This window comes from Mesoplodon densirostris, chromosome 2 (assembly GCF_025265405.1).
Source record: "Mesoplodon densirostris isolate mMesDen1 chromosome 2, mMesDen1 primary haplotype, whole genome shotgun sequence".
NCBI lineage: Eukaryota > Metazoa > Chordata > Mammalia > Artiodactyla > Ziphiidae > Mesoplodon > Mesoplodon densirostris.
In genome coordinates, this window is record NC_082662.1 from 1,984,735 (window position 1) to 2,011,234 (window position 26,500).

The following is a 26,500-nucleotide window of genomic DNA, read 5'->3' on the forward strand; positions in this document are numbered from 1 at the left end:
ATGAGCCAACGGATAACCACGCAGCACCCTGTCTTTGAGAGCCAACGCTTGTTTCTAATGAGAACCTGGTGTTCCCGGGCCAAAGCTCAAGGCATTTTCTTTTGCTTTCATTTCCTCTGCTCCGGTGTGGACCACCTCCCCTCCCCCACCGCCTGCCCCCATGTCAGGGCGAGCGATCTGCCAGGGCTAGGATTTTAAACGACAGGCAGGCAACGTCCACCGCCCTGCTCTGCCCTGTCGCCGGACAGCCCATCACGCCCTCCACAGTTTTTTTTAATTAAAAATCGTAAATGGATGGGCCGGTTTAAATGGCGGCTTCCAAACAATTAGATACAATTTTCCGTTTGAAAATGAGAAGGATGGGGAATTCATTTTAGCCCTTCTTAACCAATTTACAAAAGACTTAAAAAATATAGCAAATTTGTTTTGAGTCAGAAAGCTGTTGCATTTTACTCTTTGGAGCAAATTGACCCCGTTTGGGGCAAAGAGCAAGGTATCAATTCACGATACTGGCTATCATCATTTACCAGAATTTATATTTTTTTCTTCTTAATTAAGTGGGATACTTTATTAGAAGAAGGCACTTAAGAATGATGAAGACAATTTAACTGTGACCAACCATTTATACTATATATATATATATATATATATATAAACAAAATCTAGGTACAAACTGTATACTATATATTTTTATATTTATATAAATATAATAATTCATAGATAACAAATATAATTGTAACATCCAGGTACAAACTGTACAACTAAGAAGAGATATACAGAGAGATTTTTTTAATGTTGAACTGCTGGGAAGGTGACAGAATATATAACAGCAAAAAGTAAAGATTTAGGCACAAACTGCTTCAGCCACACTTGGGAAGAGAGGAAAGGGGCAAATCCCAAAGACGACAAGCTTTCTCCCCTCTCTCGGCCTAAGGAAAGAATTGTCTGCTTGTCCCTGGAGCCTGCGGGTAGTGCCGAAGGAACCCAGAGTGGCTGGCCGTCCCCTTGCTCCTACCCCGCTCTGAAACAGTCAGGGAAAGGTTGCCACAGTGAAGGCAAAGGGAAATAAAGACCTGCCCAGACCCTCGGCAGCTCCAAACGCTTGCTTTCCTGCTTCATCCTGGAGCATCACCTGGGCTGTTTTTTAAACTCCAAATGCTCAACCCCTCCACCAGCCTCAGGACTCCAGTGTCCACAACTTTCCCAGAGAGAGATGGTCCACGTTTGGGGACAGCAAGTAATGAAGAAACATGGTGACACTTCCAAAGGTCTTGAAGCAATGAGGCGGCGCTGGGAGCCACCTCACCACTTTGGGGATGCTGAGAGACCAAAAACGCCCAGGGATAACCCTCAGGCCCGCCTCCTCTCTCCCAAGGCAGACTGGCCACTGGGCGAATTTGCTTTTCATCAAGATCTTAGAGCAATGCAAATTCCCCTCGCTGTGCGCTTCTCTTTCGTGAAAAGCCCCTTGTGCACCACACCGAAAGCCTTCACAAATGCAAGCACAAGTGAATTCTGAAATCCAGGATGGAGAGAGGTTTAAATTTTTTTTTTTAAGATAAGCACTGTGAAAGAGATTTTACCTATTTTACTCAAATATGCCTTTAAAATTTCTCAAACTGGTTGGTGGGGTGGGGGTGGGGGGTGGTGGGGAAACATGGTCCAGTTCACTTCTCACTTTCATGTTTTTTAAGAAAACCGTTTGCTCCAGGGAGGGGAGAGCACGGCTTTGGCCTGAATTCAACCTACAGGCTGGAAGTCTGCAGTCTAGTCATTTCTACCCAGTGTAGGTTGGATGGAGTTTTTCACCTATTCAAATTTTAAAATTCTAAGAGTAAGGAGGAATAAAAATTGTGGAACGTGTAAGTCTTCATGTTTGAAAATAGTGTCTATCCTTGTGAAACTGACTTGGTATTAAAAACAGAATCAAACTTAAGGAACTCTAAGGAGAAAATATCCCAAAGTGTCAGCCATCATCAATTTGAAATATTTCTTTGTCTTAAAGAATGTTGCTGGGGGAAAAGAAAACGATGTTCATTTTCTCAAAAGGCTGGGTCTCGCTGAATGTGGCCCGTAAGAAACCCAACTTTCCTCAGGCAGTTTCTCCGTCTTTTGTTGAGAACGTGGCCACTTATTTTTCCCAGCTCTGTTCACCTACCAGAAGCCGTCTCTTTGTGTCTCGAGGTTGTAAAAGGGGAAGAAACTAGGCCAGGTCAGGATAAATACAGTTAGAATCCCGAGGCCCCCTTGCTGGTGTCGCCCGCCCGTGTTCAATCAGGTCTCGCTGCTCCAAAGAGAACTGAAATGCTGAACAAGGACTTAACTTGGGATCAGGTCTGTTTGGCATTGTTATTTTTTAAAGCCGTTTAGAGCAGACATTTATTGGCGCTAGTAAACTCAGCTGTTGCTGTGGGTTCCCCCCCGCCGCCGGCCCCCGCCCTCAGATCCTGAAACCAGAGAGAAAATTCCAGCTCTGCCTTGCCACACAGTCCAAGGACTGAGGCGAGTTTAAACAGTGGCAGGGATGCTGCTGTTTAGAGACAGGCCTGGGTACTCGCATGCCGACAAAGGCAGGACTGCCCTGAGCCTGGGAACGAAAGGGCATCCGAGGCCAGGGCTCCTTCTTCCCTGGGGAACAGGCTTCTGTCTTCACTCTTATGCAGAGCCTTAGGACTCAGCCCGTCCGTGATGCCCACTTGGCCCTGGGGTCTGAATATGACCCACGGAGGGGCACACAATGAAAGGCAGGTTATAAAGCGACTTTAGGAATGTTTAAGGGGCTGCAATAATAATTTATTACGGGCCTCGAACGGAATGGGCCGCCGGTACAGTAAATGCGCAATTTGTAATTGTGCCCTGTAAGCCAGGAGACCGCCCAGGCCTCAGTCCCACCTAAGCCCGGCCTTTGTCCCGGGAAGTCACCCGACCCCGCAGACCAGGAACCCGGTCTTTCTCTGCGCGTCTGGCTGATAAGACCTTGGTGCCACTGGGAACAGGTCGTAAAAGCGCGGGCGGCCTTTGTGTGGACCAGGGCGGCCCGCGCACCCCGGCGCCCTTGGCAAAGGCGGACGGGCTGAGCTTGGGAAAGTTCGAGTGGTCTCCGGTTCGCCGCCGCGCCCCGTCTTCAAGGTGGAGGCAGGTCGGGGACGCCCACCGCCCCCAGCCCCGCCCCAGGCCTTGCGATCAGCGCTAATAGCGATTAATTCCGACTGCGGCTCAAAGTCGAGGCGGCCCCTGCTAGGCGCCCGGGCGGCTGCCCCGAGGGTCCCAGGCCGGGGAGGGGGTGCCCGCTGCGCACAAAACTGCATCCCACGGCCAGCGCGTTAGACCCTCCGGCGGCGACTGGGAAGGGTCGGTTCCCCCCGAGGCCAGGCGGCCTCCGAGGGGGTCGGAGCGGGGTGGGGCGTGGGAGGAGGGGGGCAGGAGGTCGTGCAGCCCTCGGAGCTGGGAGGGGTGTGGGGGAGGGGACCCGGGCAGCCTCCCAGTGAGGGGTGGGCGGGGTGCTGGAGGTCCGAGGGCCCTCGGAGAGGTGGGGTGGGGGTCCTGGAAGGCTGGGTGGCCCACAGAGGGGGTTGGAGGGGGAGGCGGAGGAGGGAGGCGGGCCGCGCCAGCCCCGGCAGCCTGGCTGGAGCACGAGCCCAGCATCCCGGCCGCGGGAGGATGCGGCCGCCGCAGAGCCGGGACCGGGTCTGAGAGCACCGCTGGTCTCGCGCGTCCCTGGCCCTCGCGGGCTGGCGGGGGTTGGCGGGGGGCGCGGCCGGGAAAGATGCTGCGTGCGGGTCCACATTGCCCTCTAACGGGGACCCTCGAGAAGACGCCGCGCTGCCGGGCCCGCCCCAGCCTGCGCGCAGGAACTCAGCGGCCCGCGGGCGCATTAAGCCTGCACTTGCTGGATGCGCTCGCTCACCGCCGCCGGCATGAAAGTGCGATCGTTCCTGCGTATTAATAAGCCCTGACTCACCTCCCCGGGATGGCTCAGGGGCTCCTCCGAGCTTTGTTGAAGCGTGGGGTTCACTCTGGGTCCGATTTTAAAATACAGTGACTCGAATCTGATTTTTTAAAACAATGATTCAGCCACTGTGTAATTTTTAGGTAAAGTAATACAAAACTGGGAGCTTAATAACAATTGATTTAATTACAGAAGGTAATATGGTACAGTTTCTAGTCTCCATTTTCAAAATCTCATCATTATTTTAGCGATGTGCCAGGGAATAGTTGCCAAATGAAATTACTAACGAGTACAGGGAAAGGAACTCTGCACATTGATAAGCCATCTGCGCATGTGCGTATTCTTCTACTGGGTGCAGTTCCGCAGTCCAAGCGTTCGGCTGGGCGTTTGGGGACGCAGTGTGGCTCTGCTGTCCCTTTGAGACCACATTGGTGTCATTCTGCAATTAGTCGAGACTGGCAGTTTGTGAGGGCGTCCAAGCTGGACTTGGCCTGGGGAGAGGGGGGAAAGGGGGAAAGGGGCCCCACCAGAGATGAGGAAGCTCAGCCTTCCAGATGTTTCCCCAGGGCGGGACCCGGGGGCAGGGGGAGGGAGACCGGCAGGCCGGTGCCCAGCTCAGTCCCTGGGGCCACAACCAGGCCAGCTGCTTCTGGGAAGCCTGGCCTGACACCTAACCGCCAGGTCCTCCATGGGGAGGGTGGTGCTGGAGGACCTCGGATGGAAATGGCCTGGAGAAGCCTCAGCCCCCAGGTCTCCCAGGGCAGAGGGACTTCGTCTCGGGTCCTTCTCTGGCCCCCCAGCCAGTCCTGTGGCCGAGCTTTTGGGCTCCTGGAAGCTCCTTGGTTCCTGTTATCTGAAGAAAGACCCAAACACCACGTGCCAGCATGCTAGCAGTGGACTGGCCTGAGAGAAATGCACCCTGCTGCCTGACATTTAAGATGCAGGGTTCCTGGTGTCAGCCCTGCTCACGTGAGGAGTGGGTGCCCCCACCCAGAGGAGCTGTGTCCCTGGTCTCCAGGGAGGGAAGGGGCTCCCAGGTAGGGTCTGGCAAAGGCAAGGAAGGCCCCATCCTCTCCCAAAGCCCCCCAGGCTGTTGGAGCCTGGTCCCTGGGCTCCACCCCCGATGGGCCCTGTCATGCTGCCCTTCTGAGTGGCTGGGGTTCTCCAGATCGTGGCTGCCACCTCCCATGCAGACGGTGTTTTTTCAGGGGACCCCTTGGCAAGGTACGGGGCTGCTCGGAGTACTGAGGCTGGACGACCCTCAGAGCTTGCTCCAGGCTGCAGACTCTACCCTGGGCCCCACCCGACCCATCTCTGTTTTCAGAGGTGTCCCCCATCTCAGACCGCCAACAGCTGCTGGCACCGAGCTTGCGGCAGGCACAGGTGGCGTCCACACTCACCTGAGACTCACACCTGCTGATCGGGCCACGTCTGCGTTCATAGTCACTTTCGTAAACATCCAAATTCACTCTCAAGCCCCCTGAAGACCCCACCCCGGCCCCAGACGGCAAAGGGTGTCTTACATACATACTGACAAAAGGAACCTGGGAATCAACCCAGGCTCCACTCCTGATGAAAAGATCCACTTTTCCTAATATTTCCCTCTAGGACCCGCCCTGCTTGGGAACTTTGGGGCTCATCCTCACCTATTTCCTTTTGCACCCCTTTTATCAATATCCAAAATCTGGATCAAACAAGTTAAAAATAGACTCTAGTCCTTCTGAGTGTATTCTGTCAAGTTCCAAAGGGGAACCTCTTAGCAGCAATTAGAAGGCAGGTCAAGTGCCCAGCGGGCCAGCCTCCCCAATGAGCAGTGTCAATGGCATGCGGGCTGGGTGTGCGCGATGTGGCTTTTAAAGCAGCAAGGCCGACAATGCTGACCCTTTCTCCCTGGTTTCTCCATCATAGATTTATTATAAAGTCATTAAAGACATTGAGCCAGGAGAAGAGCTGCTGGTCCACGTGAAAGAAGGCTCGTACTCCCTGGGGACGGTGCCCCCCAGCCTGGATGGTAAGCCCCCACCTACAGGAGCACAGGCCTGGAGCTCCCAGCACTCTGGGCCACGTGACAGGGGCCGGGGGTCCCCCGGCTGCTGCCCAAGGCCCACCACCCGGACCCCAAATGAGAGAACCAGCCTCTTCTTAACAACTTCTCAGCCTAAGCGCTTTGCTTTCTCCTTCCTTGAGTTGCATGGGCCACACCCTGAATTCGAGAGGACTTCAGACAGCACGTGTGAATGAGTGTCGTGCCGCCTTACAGCTTTGTAGTGGTAGAGTCCAAGGGGATTTTTAAAAACTGTATCATTAGTATTAGCAGCTGCAGCATTGCCTGTTCTCTACATGACTTAAAAACAAACAAAACCATTTTGCAGCTTGGAAAACTTTGCCTCCAGCGTCTGTGCCAGGGGAAAGTTTCGGTCTCATTTAAGAGAGGGCACTGATGCCGTAAGTGTCTTTGAAAGTAACGCCCATCTGCAGTTGAAAGCAAAAAGTCCTGGAGACAGGTTAAGGGAAAACGTATTTGGTGAGAGGGAAAATTTAGGGCTTCGGTGGGCTCTGCGGTGGTACGGCGGCCGCTGAGCTCTTTCAGCAGGACTGCGGGAAGCGTCCCAAATGTCCTTCCCTCTCGGTGGGTCACTTGGCATTTGTCCAGTAGACATACTTCCCTTCCTTGTTCATCCGTGCTCAGGCACATCTCAGAGGATGCTTGAGAAAATCACAGTCTCATATAAGCTCGGATTTCTGAAATCCAGATTTCTTTTCCTTCATCCACGTTGTTAAGCCTTGGGATTCTGGAAGAGTTTTTAAGCCGCTGAGGAAAAGTCCAGTTGGAGGAAGCTGCATTGGCAATGGAGTACCAGCTGGTCCGTTAACTCCCTAAGTGCAGCTGCTGAGTAGACCGTGTTTCTTCTTTGAATGAGACCCCACAAATGAGCAGAAAGGCAGCCTCTCCTTCTGGCCATCTCCGGAGCTCATGATTCCATTCCTGCTAGAGAAAGGGGGGAGGTTGGTCTTTCTCTTCCTGTCTTTCTTCCCCTCCCCTCCAAACACTCCAGGGGTTAATGATTAATGCCACTTACTGCAGGTTTCTCTAAGGAACTGCTCCAATGTCATGGCCCGGGGGTGAGGTTGGCTAGGCCAGGGAGCTGGGCGTTGGAATTAGCAGGAAGCAGAGAAACCTTTTTGGTCCCGAGCGTGGCCCACCTTTGTGGGGCGGCACTTTGCGCCCGTGAGGTGTTCCAAAGGCTGTATCTCCACAGAAGGACGATGCTGCAAGACGGCCCTACGCATGCTCTCCTCTAGACTTTGTTTTTAATTAGGCCATGGAGAAAAGAATGGCTGAGCTCTGGCTAGCACAGGGGTGGTCTTATTTTACTGAAAATAATTGTTGAAAAGACCTGTGAATCTTAGATAATGCACAAGAACGCAGAGAGATAAATCCGCCTAACCCAAGGAGTGCGCTCGGTGATGGGGTTTCGTTTGTACGATGACATGTCTTTCTTCCAAAAGGTTTTAAAAACCTTGATTCCTGTCCCCCTTCCAACGCCCGATCTTAAATAACCTGGGTCTACATTTTCCTAATAATTTATCAGACGTTTGTGGGCTCATTGCTTTCCACACATAATAGTCCAACATCAAATATTTGACTTTCCACACCCTTTGCTGTCAAGATCACTCCTTCACCTCTCAACAGTATCCCCCCCGCACCCCCCCACCCCGCGCCCAGTTAACTCTGAATCACACAAAAAGAGAATGTAAAAATGTTCCTAAGATAATTATCATAAAAAATCTTTTATCCCAGCCCCAGCTAAATGCAGTGGGCCCCTTATCACGGCAGGAATTTGGAGTGTGCTCTTGAGGGCTTTTGAGCCTCCAGTCTGGTAGATTAGCATGTAGATGCCACATAATTGTGTCCCCCTGGGTTCCCTGAAGCCATTAGGCACTGATGTATTTTTCTGTTACATTCCTGCTTTGCCTTGAAAAGTTGCCGATAGAAGTTCAGAGAGACGTGGGGCTGAGACTTGACAAAACATCAGGCCGCCATGGCCTTGGTTTACATTGGTTCGGGTAGAAGACAGAGCCTCAGCCCCGGTCCACGGCCTCCCCAGGTTTAGATGAAGAGACTTCAGTTCTGAATCACAATTCTGCGTGCTCTTGTTGGGGGCCGGGGCTCTGCCAGGACAACGTCCAGGTATCATGGAAGAAATGGGGGTGGGGGCTGCTTTGCCAGTTCGCTGGGGGACACAGCACCGGTCCTGCAGACCTGGGACTGGCAGTGCTCTTTCGAAGCTGCAGCTTTGTAAAGAAATTCAGTTCCCATTTACCTACAAGTGATTCAGAACAGAGGGAAGCCACTTTCAGATTCATTAGTCCCAGGGACTTCTTATTTTGTTTTTACTCTTTCAAGGGAGAGGGGAAAGATGTCTCTTTCAGGAGAACTCTTTGCTCTTGGGAGAAAATAAAGAAAATCATTTCCTTTCAAATATGCCTTTCTTTTGAGAAAGGCTCAAATTTATTAACTTTTCCCCCACTCCAGAAAAGATCAGGAGGATGCATTGTATTGTGTATAAAGCGTGAGACAGGCATAATATAATATCATACCATATAGCAATACAACACAATAAACATAATGTAACCAGAGTGTAACATACTCTAGTATTTCTTTAAAATGGAGTTGCTTGTGCTGGGAAAGTGAAAACCACGTGGGCTGGGCACATCCTTCTTGCCCCGTCCAGCTTGCCCTGGGTGTGTATTCAATGCCAGCTTTACCTGCGTGGAAGTCGTTGGGACACCTGTCCACGCCGTGGCACAGGTGAGCGAGACTTGGACGTGTCCTGTCCTTGGCTCTGTCCCTGGACAGGAGCGAGCTTGCGCTGGTGATGGGATGAGGGCGTGGAGGAGAGGGTGCCCCCCACGGCTGCTTCCACTGCCTCCAGGACGCCCTCAAATGCCTTCAGAGGGAGAAACAAGCTGAATTTTCACTGAAATCCAACTTCCAGATCCAAACTGGAAAAATAAGTTGGTCGGTGCTGTGGATGGGTGGGGCTGGCTCTTCTTCTTGTCTTTGTTTGCAAATTTCAACTTTGGTGACTGTTCTTAGGTGGGTCCAGAAAGAGTAAGATACAAACTGGCATTTCTAACTTCATCTTGATGCTGGTGGGAGGGGCCCCCCTCAGCCTCATTCCAGCCCAGGAAGTCCGAACAAGCCCACGAGAGTAGTTTTGCGGGGTCTAAGCATCCGGTTCTGTTCTAAAATGGTGCTCTTGGTACTCAGACCCAGTGGAAAGGAATCCATGTTTCTAAGGACAGGGAAGGCCTGCGGGGGCGGGTGGATGACAGTGCGTGCCCACACGCACGCCACATGGGGTGCCTTGCTTATACCCTCAGCGGGAAGGTGGGACTCCACCGCCTGCCCTGGGCACCCAGCAGAGCGACGGCTCCACGTACACAGCTCTGACACCTCCCCTCTGGGTGCCCCGGGGGGAGCCAGGCAGCCTCCCCAGGCAGCCTCCCCCGGCCTCCTCCATTTACCAGTGACAAAGCATGCGGACTGATGCGGGGCTCGGAGGAGGGGACACCGTATAAAGTTCCCGGGACGGAGCCTGCCACGTGGAGGGTCCCCGCCTCCACGTCACAGCGGCCATTTCCCTGAAAGCAGCGTTCCGGCTCCCTCCTGTTTTAGAGGCAGCGTCTTGCAGACGTGCCAGGTGACTAGTTTGTGATGTGCGTCCTCCTTGTCCACCGGCCCCCTCCCGGGATTGTTTGGGGCTCCACCCCAGCACCCGAGGACCGGCCCAGAGCCTCAGTGGGCCTCGTTTTAGAATCTTCTCTGACTTAACCCCCCGCCTCCTATTCCTTCTGCCCAGTGGGGCTGCCCGCTGGTGGGGATGCCGTGGTCCTGCTGGCCTTGTGTTCGCAAACGCTGGCTCAAGCATCACTGGCGCGGCCGCCCTCCATCCTGGGCTTCTGTGGTTGCTGAGGACCGGCTGGCCCTCTTGCCTCCTTCCAGTCTGTTCTGTGGCTCAGCACGTGTCAGGGGCAGGTCCAGGGATGGCCTTTCTGGGATACTGGGTGGGGGCAGGGCCTTCTAAGCCCCGAGTTAAGCTCAGGTCCCCGCACCCAGAGCGGGGCTTGGGGCTGTAACTGGATTCCCAAGACTCTGAGCATGAGCTGGTTTTTCCCCTTCTTGCTCACGCACTTTCTTGACAGCAGCCTCATGCCGGCGAGCAGGCCAGGACGCTGGGACTCGGCTGTGTCTGACCAGCACTGGGCCCGCCTGGCCTGCCCCCCACACACGCGTTCCCCAGGCTCCTCTCCCCCCCGCAGCTCTCCCCTGTCACCCAGGGAAGGTGACAGCTGCCTCTGTGTGTGTCCAAGGCCGTCATCCAAGGCCTGGGGGCATCTCAGAGACGGGTCCCACAGGAGTGTCCCCCTTGGGCGTGGGGGGCTATGGGTACCCACCAGTGGGGGCACCGGGTGTGGCCAGACGCTGGGAGCAGTACCTTCGCCCTCAGGCTCAGGGAAGCTTCCAGTCTTGAGGAGTCCTCCCATCCCCCCGTCCTCCCCGCAGTGCTCCCCGCCCAGCCCACAGGCCCAGGTTGCAGAGCTGCCCCCTGTCTTGAGATGTTGATGGTGGCCCTTTGGCCACGAGGAGGGGGCACCACCCCTTCTGCCTGCCCCCATCTCCCCCACCTCCCTGGCTTCTGCACCCCTTAGGGTCAGGCCCTTACAGTCAGCATCCAGCCCAAGGTTAAGGCTCTGCTCACTGCCAGGCCCAGAGGTCCTTGTTCAAGTACACACACACACACACACTCACACTCACGCAAAAATGCACATATACCCACCCACGTTCACACAAACACACTAACTCATGCGCACAAGTACAATCACATAACATTCACACACAAACCCATGCACACATATTCACACACACAATTGCACGCAATTTACAGACACGCAAAGGCACACAAGTGCATATTCACACACAAATGTGCATGCACTCACGTATACACATGCACACCCAACACACTTAACACATGGTCAATCATGCAAACGAATTCGTATACTTAATATGCATGTGCGTGTGCACGCATAACACACGTGTGCACAGACATATCCATTCACGTGTGCCAGGTAATCACACACAGGAACACACAAACGTGCACAAATGCAGATGTGCCCACTCAGGCACACCTGCATGCACCTGCGTGCAAGTGTGCAGATATACGGACACGCACATTTTTCACACCTGTGGCGGCAGACAGAAACACGCACACGTGCACAGGAATACATATGACACCAGCACAAACACGAGTGCAGATGCACAAAAATGCCTGCACATCCATGCGAAGGTGCCCTGATAAGGAGGCAGACGTGCTCAGATATTCACCCACGTGCACACCCGTGCACACACAGCTGCACACCCGTGCACAAGGAGCACACACGTGTTCACACAGCCACTCAGCACACCTTTCGATTCATTTGTGCTGGAGCTTTTCACGCAGGTTCTCTGTTCAGACCTGCGGGGAACACGAGGTGGTCCTCGGCAGGGAGGGGGACCCCTGCTCCAGGGAAAAGCTGCGTCGGGGCGGTCACGGGCTGGGGATGGGCCCGGAGGTCCTTCCCTGGGGACTCATGCTCTGAGCTGTTTGGCTTGGCAGGGTCCTCAGGATGCTCCCTCGTAAACTTCATAATAGCCGCCTCCCTTTTATTTGTTTGACCTTGACGACAATCGTTTATGATACGCATTGGAGCCGTGCCGTCTTTCTTCTGATTCATACACAAAGCGCTTGGCCAGCCTTCCTTCTCTGCTCCCGAGGCGCGGGGCGGGGCCCAGCGCTTCTCGGTGTTTCTTGTGGGGCAGAGGCAGGTCCCTGCCGCCTCCGTGTCCCACGGGGCAGCCTCTCCCAGGTCCAGGAGGAGGGCGGGGAGGATGCGGGAGGGGGCACAGCCGGTGAGGGAGGCACCCCCTGCAGCCCCGGGCCTGGGGTGGGCCTGGGGCAGGTCCAGGGCTGCCTGCCCACCGCCCGCCCTCTCTCCCTCGCAGAGGACCCCACGTTCCGCTGCGACGCGTGTGATGAACTCTTCCCGTCCAAGCTGGACCTGCGGCGCCACAAGAAGTACGCGTGCAGCTCGGTGGGGGCCGTGCTCTACGAGGGCCTGGCCGACGAGCTCAAGCCCGAGGGCCTGGGCGGCGGGGGCAGCGACGGGCAGGCCCACGAGTGCAAGGACTGCGAGCGGATGTTCCCCACCAAGTACAGGTGCCGCCCCGCCCCGCCCCGCCCCTGCCCTGCCCCATCCCGCCCCCAGGAGCCAGTCAAGGGCGGCAGGGTTGGCGGGCCCTGGGGGCACAGAGGAAGCCCTGAGAAGGGCAGAGGTCACCCCTGACCCCTCAGGCCTGCCCAGGCTGACAGGCCCAAAGCTCCAAGGACAGGTGGAGACATATCTCAGGGGCAGGTACCCTGGCCTGCTCATCCGCCCCTGGGGACAGAGCAGGCCCGCCAGCTGGCGGTTGGAGGCCACCGGTGGTCACTGTTCTGAGCCCCCCATCCACGAAGGAGCCGCAAGTCACCAGGCTGAGCCACCACCGGCCCCACCATCCTGGCGTCAGGGCTGAGTTGTGGAGACAGACGTGGAGGAAGTCAGGAACACAGGCCAGGCGCCCAGACGTGCAGGGGTCAGGCCCCGGGGCCACTTCCGTGGTGAGGTCCAGGACCAGGTTGGGGGAGGCCGCCCAGGGGCTTCCTGGAGTGCCTGGCCCTCGGACACACTTCTCAGACAGTGGGCAGGAGCAGGAAAGGGCCCCCCAGGGGTCCCCTCACCCCCACCCCAGGCTCCAGCCTCTGCTTCCCCTGGGCCCCCCCACCTGTCCCGGAGACTTCACAGACGTGGGCACAGATGCCAGGCCAGCTGTGTGATGGCTGGACGTGGCCTCCCCAGCCCCTGGGAGCAGGGCCCCGGGGACCCATGCGGGGAGAAGCAGGCTGGGCAGTCCCAGTGTTCCAGGGACCAGTGAAGACCTTCCCAGTGTGCGCCCCTCCTCTGCCTCTGAGAATACCCTCCAGGGCAGCCCTTCAAAGTCAGAGTAAAACCCCATCAGGTCACTAACTGGCTGTGGGATAGCGGAGAATTGATGCCAATCCCGTCACGGCCCCCTGGGGACGGGAAACCCTCCACCCTGAACGGATGACTGAGAAAATAAGAGTTTGGGCAAATCCCGACTGAGGCCCTTGGCGGTAAGCGCCGCTCAAGAGGGTCCGTGTTTTCTTTACATAAACACATAAATCACAATTAACAACAGGGGAAAAGCTACAATCTGCCGGGTGCTCGAGAACCAGGCGTTTCTGATCTAAATGGATGGCTGGGCCCCGTAATTAACGGGCCATGATGTATTGCTGCCTTGCTCATGAAGATTAACGGTCATACCTGGGACAGGAGGAGAAGCAGGATGTCCCCCGAGAGGAGGGGGCTCCAAGCTGCTGGTTCGTCCAAGTGCAGCAGCCCCTGCCCAGCAGCTGTGCCCGCCCCGCCTATCACATCTCCTTTGGAGAACCCCGGCCCTCACTCCCCGCTGACCTCCATGGTGTGTGCGTGGCGGGCAGCCTCTCAGTCTGGCTTGGCCGGCGAGCGACCCCAGGTCACTCAGAGGGGTGGCCTTGGGTCTCCTGGGCCTCGTCCCCACTCTGGGGCTCGTGGCAGTGTTGGAAGTTCCCAGACCCCGTTTTGCTTAGGCCCGAGATTAGCGTCAAGGTGAGGGTTGTTTTGAGCTGGGACCCCGCCTGCCGCTGGGTGCCTGGGGGGTGGTCTTGGGTGAGGGCCCGAGCTCTGTCCACGCACTGGCTTCCCCCCCCCATCCCACGTGGGAAGGCCGTGCCTTCCCGTCCATCCCCTTGTCCTGTCCAGGCGGGAGAGAGACAGACCGGCTGCCAGACCTAACTCTGCCCTCTGAGCAGGAGGCAGTGGCAGGGGCCCCAAGGGGCTGCCGGGAACAGGCCGCGCTGGGCTGAGGCCCTTCCCTCCCGGGCAGTGGGCGGGTGGGGGACCCACGGTGACCCGCGTCCACTGTGCGCAGCTTGGAGCAGCACATGATCGTCCACACAGAGGAGCGAGAGTACAAGTGTGACCAGTGTCCCAAGGCCTTCAACTGGAAGTCCAACCTCATCCGCCACCAGATGTCCCACGACAGCGGCAAGCGCTTCGAATGTGAAAACTGTGTGAAGGTAACGTGGTCGCGAGCCCGGTCCCGCCCCTACTGTCGAGGTGCAGGTGACGGGCCCCTGAGTCGTCGTTCGGGGAAGAGAGGAAGTGGGCTGGATAGCACAGCTGGGGAGGGCCCGGGGCCAGACCTGGGTCCTCTCTGGGTTCCTGCCAACGTGGCAGGACAGGCCGTCATGGGTCAAAGTACTGGAGCTTAAGAACGCTTCTGAGCTCCTGTCTCAAGCATCTTCAGGGTCACAGTTCTCTCGAGAATTATTGTTGAAGAAACACAGGCAAGGGAGGCCTGACGGCTCACTGAAAGCCATGCAGGGGGCCACCCGCCGGGCCAGGCTCAGTGCAGAGGCAGAGTAGCCAGGGAGACCCCCACCCCGTGGCCAGACCCAGGCCCGCAGGGCAGCAAGCAACAGGTGGGGAGTAACTCGGCGGCGTCTGTGTCCCCAGGTGTTCACGGACCCCAGCAACCTGCAGCGGCACATCCGCTCCCAGCACGTGGGCGCCCGGGCCCACGCCTGCCCCGACTGCGGGAAGACGTTCGCCACGTCCTCGGGCCTCAAGCAGCACAAACACATCCACAGCACCGTCAAACCTTTCATATGTGAGTGGCCCCCCAGCCTGGGCTTCCAGCCCGTGAGGTGGGGGAGGTTGGGGGTCAGGCCAAGGTTTGAAACCCCCAGGCTCTTCCCCTCTCGCGGGACCCCGTTTGTCCCGAAAACACTCGTGGCGGCTGCTGACACCTCTGCTGCGAGAAGCCCAGGCCTGGCTGCCCTCCTGCTGCCGCTTCACCATCGCTTTGCTCCCGCGCACCCTCTCCTTCCGTGATTCGCCCGTCCTTGCTGTGCCCTCCTTGGTTCCTCCCCCTCGCTCGCCCCTCCAGTGGCCAGAGGTGGGCAGCGGGTGGTGAGGAAATCCGGGTCCTGCAGAAGGACCCAGCAGCCCCCCGTCCCCCACGCCCCTCCTCTTTCCCGCGCGCACATGCCACCCTGAGCTCCAGCAGGTATGGTAGTCCCAGTGCTGCCCTCCAGGGTCTGCTGCTCACCCCCCAGCGGCCTTTGGGGAGCCCGGGCTGTGTGCCTGCCCTGGCCCAGGCAGCAGGGGCCAGCCGTAAATTACTGGACCCCTGTCCTCATGGAGCTTACCTGCCAGTGGAGAAGACAGAGGCTAAGCCATACAGATCATAACGGTACACGTGACAGGCACATCACGGTGGGGGTGGGGAGGCGGGAGTGCAGGGTCAGGAGGCTCTCCAGGTGTCCAGGTGGGTGCTGCCCTGTCCACGTGCTGGGAGGTTAGGACGGTCTGTTGGGCGAGAGGCGTCCTAGCAGAGGGCTGGAGGAGGCATGGGGGTGAACCAAGGGGGTGCCTGGGGAGAGGGCTCGCGACAGGGGGCTGTGAGCACAGAGGCCTTGAGGTTGGGGTGCGTTTGGGGAGAGAGGGGTCAGAGGTCACAGGGGTTGGGTCTGGGATTCTGGTGGGCCACCGCGGGGGCATGACCCTGTTTCTCAGAGTTTGGAAGATATGGAAGGTTCTTCTCTGCCTAGCATTTCACCGTCTCATTTCACACGAGGTTTTGCTGAGTCACTGTTCATGCCAACACAGCACTGACTCATCATTCACACCAGCATCGTGCTGACTCATTGTCCACACGAGATTGTGCTGAGCCATCATTTCACACACATGACCTCACAGCATCCTTACAAAATCCTCCGGAGCGGGGTCGCTCTATGTCCAACTGAAGGGAACTGACAGAGGAGGAAACGCGTGGAAACATTAAATGACCAGGCCCTCAAGGCTCGGCTGCAGAGCCCGGATTCCAGCTCAAGGGACCTGGCTCTTGACCCCAGACTGGGCAGCCTGGGGCCTCTCGGGCTCCAGCACGTCATTGTGTGTGTCAGGGGTAACTCTGGGAGCTTGAAGACTTGGCTCTGGGTGTTTTCACCGACTTGGGGGTTGTGCAGGGCTGGACTCCTGCCCCAAAGAGGCCATGCTGACTGGCTTCTCGGGCCTTTGTTGAATAGCTGAGGCTGTGCCCCCCTCCTGCCCACTGCCTTGAGCCCAAGCTTCCAGCTATCCTGCTAGAGGTGACTGAGCCCCCAGCCTGCCTGGGTCACCTGCTCCCTCGGTCGAGGAAGCAAAGGGAGAGAGCGCTCTGCCTGGTGGCCACCTCACTGGGGCCATCTTCCTCTTACCCACCACCCCTTTCACCTGCAGACCCTGGAAAGAGCATCCGAGTCTCGATGGGGGCAGGGCCCATTCCTTCTGGGAGGGGCCAGGAAGGAATGAGCTGGGTGGGAGTAGGCTGGGGGCCGGGACTTTGGGACTGGTGCATATCCTGCTTCCAGGATGAGCATCCCAGCAAGTCCCCCTGTGGGAGGAAGCACACGTGAGTGCATCTATCATAGGTTTCTAAGCTTTTCAGCAAGCTTGGAAAGGAAACTTGCACACAGGCTTACAAGTCATTGCTTCTCTGGGCGTGCAAATGGGCTTTGCAAAGTCTTGTTGGATTGTAGTCACAACGTAAGTTCTTGGAACCTCAGCAGTCGGGAAGGGTCCAAGCCCACCGTTTCCGCTGCCCGCACGGACTCTGTGTGCAGGTGGGGAGGACACGGGGCAGCCTGGACGGGCCCCACCGGCTCTCAGCAGCCCTCTGCCTCTCGTCTGTGCCCGGTGCCTACCTTGGGCCTTGGCTTTTGGCCAAGGGGGTAAAGCGAAAGAGAAAACCCCAAACTTGGCCAGGTGCCATGTATGAGAGGGAGATGCAAATGTTAGAAGTTAGATTAGATGTGAACGTCAGCCTGCGCATCCTCTCGACCAGGGCAGAGCATCCTTTGGCCCACAGTTAAGGGAGTCAGGTTTGGAAAGGAAACTGCGAACAAATGAGCAGAGGGTAAATGATACAGCGCTTCTGAGAAAAGATGGGCCACTGGGGGAGCAAGGGCTCACAGCGGCCGGTCACTCGTGCACAGACTCTATCCTCCACTGGGCGGCCCCTGGGCGCCCACACACAACACACATGATGGGCACCAAAACCTGCCCAAGTCCCAGCCTCACTGACCACACAGCCCAAGGCAGCATAATCTCCTGGTGGGGTGTCTTGCATAGGGAAACTCAAGTGTGAGGGGTCGGGGCGAGGGTGTATCCGTGCACACAGGCAGACAGGCTCCTGTGGGCACTTTTTAGAAAGGACCTTCTTAGGAGTGAGTATGTACATGTGCATGTGTGTGCATGTGTATGTGTGCATCCCTGCACATACCCTACAGGAGAAGAAACTGCTGATCAGAATAAGTACTGGCCAGGGCCCCTCTGCATCCCAGCAGGGCCTGGGGCACCAGCCACCAGGCGCTGGTCCCACGTCCAGTTCAATGTGGGCTGCCCAGGCCTTTCCCAGCCCCTGCAGGCAGCCACCTCCCGTCACCGGCTCTAAGCCAGCGGTCAGCCCTCCCAGGGCCAGGACCTGCCTCTCCAAGGACCTCAGTCTCCCAGAGGCCTCTCTGTAGCCCCAGCATCTCTGCAGGATCCCTTTATCGTGTGAGTGGGAAGCAAGGGTCCCAGGCTCCCTATGCCCAAGCATGGCCACTGGCCCCAGGGGCCCCTCCTGAGAGCCGCCTTGGATGGGAGCCTGCTCAAGGCCAGTTTCCAAGCTCGGGATGGCAGCAGCCACTCACGAGGTGCCACAGAGGCCTGCTCTGCGGGGCAGAGGGTGTCACAGAGCCTCTTCGGGGGCCGGGGATACAGCAAGGTATCACTGGTCTGGCCAGGTGCCCTGAGCTGGGGAGCGGCCTTTCTCCCCATCGGGCTGGCAGAGGCCTGTGGGTATTTATAGAGCATCTGTGGAGCAGCCTCTCTGCACCAGCCACCTCCCAAAATGGGCAGATTTGATCAAATGAGGCAGTACTCTTCCCCCTCAGCCTTGAAAACGTCCCGCCAAGCCAGACGACCAGGAGGGCAGAGCCGTTCATATAAATAGATATTGTGATTAAAGAACGCGATCGTCTGAGGCCAGCACTCCCAGCTGGAGTCGCGGGACATCAGGCAGCGGAGAGTGTGCGGTGAGCAAGAAGCGCACTGAAATCATTGTTTCCACTGGGGCTGCATTTAAGAAGCAAATTGTCCTGCAGAGAGAGACACACACAATGTGTGTGCGTGTGTGTGTGTGTGTGTGTGTGTGTGTGTGTGTGTGTGTGTTCATTCCTCCCTTGTTGGTTAGAAAAACAAGAGCAGAAAGAAAAACGGGCAGTTGGCCGACACTCAACTCACAGGCCGTTGGGAAAATGGCCGAGACTGGGTCCCCAGGGCCTCTGGGTCCTGGCGTTCGGCCCCGGACGCCACCACCCTCTCCCGTTAAGAGCAGAGGCCAGCGTCTGGCAACCAAAGCTGCTGTGGCCTCTCCATCCCAGTTTGGAGAGGTTTCGATTTTCTCAAACGTGGAACTAGCCCTCTCCACGTGGCTCCCCTCCCATCTCCACCTTCAGGCCACCCCCAGACGGTGACCTCACACAGCCAGGACCCGTGCTCCCACAGCCCAGCCTCCAGGACTAAGAACCCCAAGGGGCCGGTCCCTCCTGAGGCCTTCCTGTCCTGGGTGCAGGTCACAGGGCCTGGGACAGAAAGAGGGCAGAAAGCTGAGAGCATTTTAAACTTTACAAAGTGCGAGACCTAGCCCGGGGGTCGGTGTTTCCCTCGCCGCTGCTGGAACAGCGTGGCTGACATGGCAGGGAGGGTGGATGGGCGTTCTGGGCGGCTGGTGCAGCTGCAGACGTGATGGTGTGCCACGACTTTGTCTATCTCTGGGAACGATTCTGAAGGCCTTGGCGCCACATGGCAAACTCATGGGGGCTAGGAGGGCACAAAGAGCAGCAGGGCCCCTTTCTCCAGCAGAGGAGGTTGAGGCAGCTGGAGACCTACCCAGGCTGGCCCAGGGACCCCAGGGAAGGCACGGGAGTGTCCTCGCTAATCCGTGCTGGTCACCAGAGGCCAGTCCCAGATAGGGTGCACAGGCATCTCTACGTATGTGTGCACACGTGCGTGTGGGCACACGTGTATGACTACGATGTACACACGTGTGTGAACATGCACACTCGTGTGTGATGCGTGTGTACACAAGCACACATGTGCCCACTGACACGTGTATGCGCATGCATGCACGCATACACATGTGAGCACATATGCAGGTACTCTCACACAGTGACACATATGCCCATGTGCTCACACACACACACACAGATGCTCACGTACCTAAGCGCATGCTGCTCCCCGTCACCGAGGCCAGAGCGCCCCGGTCCCCCCCCGGGACCCTGCAGCACAGGTTTTCCATCATTTCATAGCTGCCGGTCTTCGCTTCTGCTGACGTTTCAGGTGAGGTCTGCCACAAGTCCTACACGCAGTTCTCCAACCTGTGCCGCCACAAGCGCATGCACGCCGACTGCCGCACGCAGATCAAGTGCAAGGACTGTGGGCAGATGTTTAGCACGACCTCTTCCCTCAACAAGCACCGGCGCTTCTGCGAGGGCAGGAACCACTACCCGCCGGGCGGCGTCTTCGCCCCGGGCCTGCCCCTGACCCCCAGCCCCGTGACGGACAAGGCCAGGCCAGCCCCCAGCCTCAACCACGCCGGCCTGGGCTTCAACGAGTACTTCCCCTCCAGGCCGCACCCGGGGAGTCTGCCCTTCTCGACGGCACCCCCCGCCTTCCCCGCGCTCACGCCCGGCTTCCCGGGCGTCTTCCCTCCGTCCCTGTACCCCCGGCCGCCCCTGCTACCTCCCATGCCGCTGCTCAAGAGCCCCCGGAACCACACGCAGGACGCCAAGCTCCCCAGCCCCATGGGCAACCCGGCCCTGCCCCTCGTCTCCGCCATCGGCAGCAGCGGGCAGGGTGCCACGGCGGCCGCGGGGCCCGAGGAGAAGCCGGAGAGCTGCCTGGAGGACGCGTACGCCCACAAGCTCAAGCCCCGGGGCAGCGACCTGTCCGACGGCAGTGACTTCGAGGATATCAACACCACAACCGGGACCGACCTGGACACAACCACGGGCACGGGCTCCGACCTGGACAGCGACGTGGACAGTGATCGCGACAAGACCAAGGACAGGGGCAAGGCGGCCGAGGGCAAGCCCGAGCTCGGGGGCGGCGTGGCTGCCCCTGGCGCCCCGAATAGCGTGGGCGAGGTGCCCGTCTTCTACTCCCAGCACTACTTCCCGCCGCCCGAGGAGCAGCTGCTGACAGCGTCGGGCGCCGCGGGCGACTCCATCAAGGCCATCGCGTCCATCGCCGAGAAGTACTTTGGGCCCGGCTTCATGGGCATGCAGGAGAAGACGCTGGGCACGCTGCCCTACCACTCCGTGTTCCCCTTTCAGCTCCTGCCCAACTTCCCCCACTCCCTGTACCCCTTCACAGACCGCGCCCTCGCGCACAGCCTGCTGGTCAAGGCCGAGCCAAAGTCGCCCCGGGACGCCCTCAAGGCCGGTGGCCCCAGCGCCGAGTCACCCTTCGACCTCACCACCAAACCCAAAGAGGCCAAGCCCGTCCTGCCGGCGCCCAAGGCGCCCCCGGCCCCGGCGTCCGGCGAGGAGCAGCCGCTGGACCTGAGCATCGGCAGCCGCGTGCGGGCCAGCCAGAACGGAGGGACCCGGGAGCCCCGCAAGAACCACGTGTACGGCGAGCGCAGGCTGGGGGCCGGCGAGGGGCCGCCCAAGGCGTGCCCGGCGCAGCTGCCCCAGCAGCCGTCCCTGCACTACGCCAGGCCGTCGCCCTTCTTCATGGACCCCATCTACAGGTAATAACCTGCCCCGCCCTCACCCGCTCTCCAGAGGGGCCGCCACCCAGGTGGGCCGCCAGGCGGGCGCGGCGGCGGGAGGGGACGCTCTCGCCTGCCCCCCCAGGGCTTCGTTCCTCTGCCTTTGCGGCTTCAGCAGGCGCCTCGGCTCTGGGGTGTCCGTGCCCCTTGGGGCCCATGCCCGGCTCGGCCCTTTCCTGGGGTGGGCAGCTGGTGGGGTCTCCTGGGCACCCCTGGCTCCCTTTCGCTGACAGCCGCTGGGAGACCCCCGCCGTCCTCTCTCGAGCCCATACGTCCCCCCACCCCACCCCCACCGACAGCCTGCCCTCAGGCTCCACCCCAGACATCCACGTGCTGGAGGCTCCAGCCACCTTCTCTGGACAGACTCTGCCCATGACACTCCTGGCTTTTCCCCCTGCTTCCCTGTGGCTGGTCCACGGCTGGGGCTTCTGGTGGCCCAGGGGAGACCAGAGGAGGAGCTGCTGGTCCCCAGTGGGAGGAGGGAGAGGAGGGAAGGAGGAAGCTTTGGAAGGTTTGCCCCAAACCAGTGTCCCATTCCCCTGGTACCTTCCCAGTGAGGGGCCAATTGAATCCCCTTCCCCGGTTTCTGGGCACGGTTTGATCAGGTGGGTTTGTTAGGTGAGAGGGGTCTGACCTCCCACCACACGTGTCCCGGGGGTGCTGGGCAGGCTGAGCCCTGAGGAGGGGGCTGTGCCCGTGGACGGGTCTGGGAGGGGGCCTGGAGGGGCAGGCAGGCAGGCGTGTTGGTTCAGCCCCTGATACAGGCCCACGGCTCTGTGTGGGAGGGGCCCGTGTGCACACACGTAAGTGTGTCCACACGGACATTCAGGGAGCATGTGGCCGCCTTGAGGGCTTGCGTGCCTGCTATTCCCCAGGGGCCAGGCAGGACCTGGGGATGGGTGTGCAGGTGAGGTCACCTCTGCTAAAGGTGCAGTGGAAAGAAATGATGGCAGAGCTGCCAGCGAGGGTGATGGGCCAGCCTCCTGCCCCGCCCTCTGGCGCCAACTCGGGTCCCCGCCCTCTGGCGCCCACTCGGGTCCCCGCCCTCCACGCTCACCCGGGGCCCTGGCCGGCCTGTGTCTGCTGCCGGTCCCGTTTCCTGCCAGGTCCTGCTGGCGTCATCACAGGAAACATGAAAAATGCCCCCCTTGGGTCTTTCTTTAAGAACACGCCATCCATGGATGGTTTGCTGACAGCGGCTCATCGGGTTTCTGGGGCGAACATGGCCATCAAAGGCCCAGGGAGCATCTGCCAGTTAGAATGAGAATCTCCGGGACCCACGGGGAGCCAGGAGACACCTGGGGCTTGAGGGAGGATGCCCCCCCCCGGGAGGAGCCGCCCTTGTGCACAGGATGGGGGCAGGACTGGAGACCTAGGGAGGGACGCTTCTGTCAGGCCTCCAGAGTTGGAGCCAGCAGGCCTGCGAGAGAGTCTCGGTTAACTGTTCCTGCTCAGTCCCTGGCCTCCTTGTCCACCCCCTCCCAGCTCTCCTCCTGGACCCCAACCCTCCTGTGCCCCTTGCCTCCCCTTTCCAGGCCTGGTTTAGGGCCTTGGGCCTTTTCCTGGAAGCTTGGGGAGCAGCCAGTCAGGCCCCGAGGCGGGAACGGGCCACAGGCGCCCCCAACCCGGGTCCTGTCCGAGCTCCTCCGAGACCCGGCATGTGCTAGGCTCTTGCCCTCAGGATTTAGAGTACAGTGGCTGGTGGAGGGGCTGCCTGGCCGCCAACTTTGTACACAGGCACCAGCAAAATGCCCGAGAGTGGATTAGCTCCAAATTTTTTCCCCACCGCCCCCCAAGCCCAGTCAAGATAAACACTCATGGTGTTGGGAAGATTCACCTCCAAGTGAAGGTGTGGGCGACTGTCACTGCCTGTTAACAGGCTGGCCCAGGGCTAGGGGACAGGGTCCCCTCAGCTCCTGGATGGCTCTGGGGTGACTCCAGCGAAACTCCCCACAGGCCATGCCCCGGCAGTGACTGTGGACGTATACCCACAATCCTCCCCCACCAGGTTGGAGGAACCCTAACACTGCCAGGCTGGCCACCCCCCAGCCCTCCAGCCCCTCTCACCACCACGTGCTGCTATCTCTGCGAGATGGGCTGGGGACGGTGTGGTGACAAAAACCACGCGCCTTGGAAGAGCACGTGTCCACTGGGGTCTGTGGGGTCAGCTGGCGGGGGTCGCTTGGAGCAGCCCGCTGGGCTGTCGCTAGACACAGAAGTCGGGAAAAGGCAGAAGAAGACATTTAACACCCCCCCGACGTGGGGCCCCTTCCTCTCGGCCCACACCACGCCCCCCAGGGGGCCTTGTTGAAAGGCCAACTCAGTCCAGCTTTGAACAGGGCCTCTGCTAAGCCCTGTAAAGCGAGGTGCCCCTCAAGCCAACTTCCCACGTAGAGACCACCTCCTCCCCTTGGACCCGGCTTGGGGTCTCGGTGGGGTCACCTGTGGCCGCCTGCACTCCGTGGGTGCTCCCGCCTCTGGGCCCCTGTCTTTGCGGCCATCCCCGTCCTGCTCCGGTCAAGGCCCCAGCCAGTCCCCTGGGGGCAGAGCTGAGCCTAAGAGGGATGGGAGCGTGGCCCTGGGCAAGCGAGGTGGTGGGTCACCGCAGCTGTGGCTGCCTGTGGGGAAGTGGCAAGCCTCCCCAAATCCCACTTTGTAAATCTCGACCCCCCCAGGGGAAACTGAGGTAGGTGTCCTTGGGACACAGTAGAGTAGGGGTCAGGGAGAGGAGGGATGGCCACCTCCTCCGCTTGTGACTGACAGTTGTCCTGGCATTTGGGGAATGTTCTAGAATTGTCACCTCCAGTAGCTATCTTGAGGTTTTAGGTAGATCCTGCTTGGCTGCCGCGGGGAGGCCCTGCAGCGTCCCCAGGATAGAGACCTACCGGTCACTCACGTGTATCCGCCCAGTTGGGCAGAGCGCCCGTGCTATGGGCCAGGAGGGAGAGGGACGTGGGGTGTAGGCGGCAGCCCCCATGTGCTCCACATTCTGCTTCGGGGAGCTCTCGCTGGACTGACAGGCCAGTTGGCAGAGGCTGGTGCACGCGGGCCCTTCAGAAGGTTCCTGGCTCCAGCATCAAGCGTTCATCACGTGCCTGGGTGCCAGCAGCTGGTGGGGGGGGGAGGGAGGGGGGCGGACGCTGGGGAGACTCGAAGGGGTCCAGACCTGGGTGTGGTGATGGGAGCTCATGCTCGGGCAGGCGACTGTGAGGCTGGGTCACAGACGTCCCCACAGCGTCAGGTGAGACGTAGCCACAGGGAACATGGAAGCTGGGCCACTGTGGTGGCCCCCCACCTCGTGACCGATGGGGCATAGGTGGGCGCCCAGAGGGGCGGGGGTCTCAGCCCCTCCCCGTGCAGCGCTGGGCCGCTCGGTGGGGTCCGTAACCCTCTGTGTTGCTGTCCAGCAGGGTGGAGAAGCGGAAGGTGACCGACCCGGTGGGAGCCCTTAAGGAGAAGTACCTGCGGCCGTCCCCACTGCTCTTCCACCCCCAGGTAAGGCCCAGCCAGGAGCCCCAAGGTCCGTACGGGCCAAGGCGCACACCCCAGGCGGGTCTCCGCTTCCCGTCCCTGCAGACCCACAGGTCCCTTTGAGGCTGGGGAGGATGGGAAGGGCCAGGACAGGTGAGGAAGGAGGGTGGTCCTCTGTGGGGGCACCCTGTGGGTCCCTCAGAGGCAGCCAAGGACCCCGGTCCACAAGGGGCCCCATTGACCTGTGACTCAAGCTCTAGGAGGGGGAGTGAACTTGCATGGGGCAGTGGGCAGCAGCTTGGATGGAGCAAACACAAGAATTCTGAATGTAGGGAGAACAGACACGAGAGGGCCAGGGAGGTGTGGATGCCAGCAGTCTCTCTGGTACGAGGGACTCGGGGATCTTTAAGGGAAAAGAGCAGGAGAAGAAGGGCCTGAGTGCAGGGGGGCAGAGGCAGGGAGCAGGACAGCAGCAGAGGGACTGACGTCGAGGGCAGGGCGTCCCAGAGGGCAGGGGGCAGGGGGACCGCCCTCACCCGGGGATGCAGAGGGTGGAAAGACCGCCTGTCAAGACTAGAATCAGGGGTCTGGGAAAGAGAATCCCCAAGTCTGGGCAGTGGCCGCAGACCCCACCAAGCCTACAGGCACTCCTGTGTCCCCCTGGCCGCATCCTCCCAAGGGGTGGGCGCAGAGAGGTGGCAGAAGTAGGGGTAAGCAGCAGGGCCGGCGGAGTGCCCCTGATTCCCTGCCCTGGTGCCCACCTGTCCTCACTGCTTGGGGCCCAGGCCCCTCCCCAGAGCCACGGGCCTCCCCTTTCCCAGCCGGAGGGGCCGGGGGCTGAGCTGTGGGACAGGCCTGGACCCAGACTCCAGACCCGGGCATTGTTCTCTTGCTCCGAGTTTCCCGCCTGGGACAAACCCCCCGGTTTGTGGAACCTGTGCCCTGCCTGGGTTCACAGCTAAACTTAGAGCCTCCCATTGTCTTGCTGGGGCCTCGGAGTTTGGTTAAGAACTTCCCCTGATTTCCTCGGGACTGGCTGGAAAAAGCCAGCAGGCCAGCCAGGCACATCCTGTGTTTGTGTTTGTGCGGGAGCTCGGCCGGGAATATCTGATCAGGCGGAGCGGGCCAGGCAGGCCGGACCCTCCCAGGCCTGAGGAAGAGGGGCCTGGCGGGGGCCCGGCTGCCCATTGTCCCTGCTGCCCGCTCCCCCCACCTGCCACCTCTGCTGCCTGCCCGTGGGCCCAGAGCCAGGGGTGGGGGCGGGAGAGAGGACTAGTAAGTCACCTGATTAAATGGTCTGAGGTCAGACCATCACTCGGACAGGAGAACTCGTGACCTCTACAAAGTCTAGGGGTCACCACTGCACGAAGACGCCAGGCTGCATTGGTCAGCTGCCTGGCAGGACCTTGCCAGGGCCTTTCATTGCTGAGGCCCGACGTGCAGGTGTATGGGGTGCAGGGCGAGGCAGTCCTGCCAGCCCACTGCCCCTCACCATCTCTGCGGTCCTGGGGAGTCTGGGGTGGTGGAGAGTCCCAGAGCCTCCCATGGCTGTGGCTAAAACTGAGACCCACAAGCAGATGAACAGCAGTCTGTATGCCCAGGTCCCATCGTCCAGGCCATGGAGGGGCTAAATGAGAGGCTGGACGGCAGCTGAGGGGCAAGGCCGTGTCCATCTGTACATCAGTGGGGATGGGTGGGGCCACCCATGGCTGGAAGCATCATGTGCATTTGATGGGGAGCGTGCCTGCCCCACAAGGATGGCGAGGCCCAAAGCCCTGCAACTGGGTGGAGCTGGCCAGGGCCCAGGCAGCAGCCCAGGGTCAAGGGAGGCCTCAGCCACTAGGATGGACCCCATTTTCTGTTTGTAAACCCCTTTCTGGTGTTTTATTGTAACCAGTTGGTTGTTCCCCTGCCTAAACCTTGAGGGGCTCGGGGCATAATGAAAGCTCTTCCTTTTCTGGTCTCATCCCAGTCTCCCACGGGGCCTGGCTTGCAGCGGGCACTCTCTGGGAGAGAAGTACTGCTGAGGCCTGTGCAGCCCCCTCCCCTCTCCTGTCCCCCAGCCCCAGGGCCTC

At 59.3% G+C, this 26,500-nt stretch overlaps 1 protein-coding gene across 1 annotated transcript in view; it reads left to right on the forward strand.

Moving 5' to 3' along the window:
• PRDM16 (PR/SET domain 16) overlaps positions 1-26,500 on the forward strand; it is a 320,517-nt gene that overhangs the window by 279,864 nt on the left and 14,153 nt on the right. Inside the window, exons 5-10 of the mRNA XM_060079376.1 lie at positions 5,858-5,960; positions 11,997-12,210; positions 14,022-14,169; positions 14,609-14,762; positions 19,520-20,933; positions 24,362-24,449. Coding sequence (XP_059935359.1) covers positions 5,858-5,960; positions 11,997-12,210; positions 14,022-14,169; positions 14,609-14,762; positions 19,520-20,933; positions 24,362-24,449 — 2,121 coding nt within the window. The remainder of the gene's footprint in view (positions 1-5,857; positions 5,961-11,996; positions 12,211-14,021; positions 14,170-14,608; positions 14,763-19,519; positions 20,934-24,361; positions 24,450-26,500) is intronic.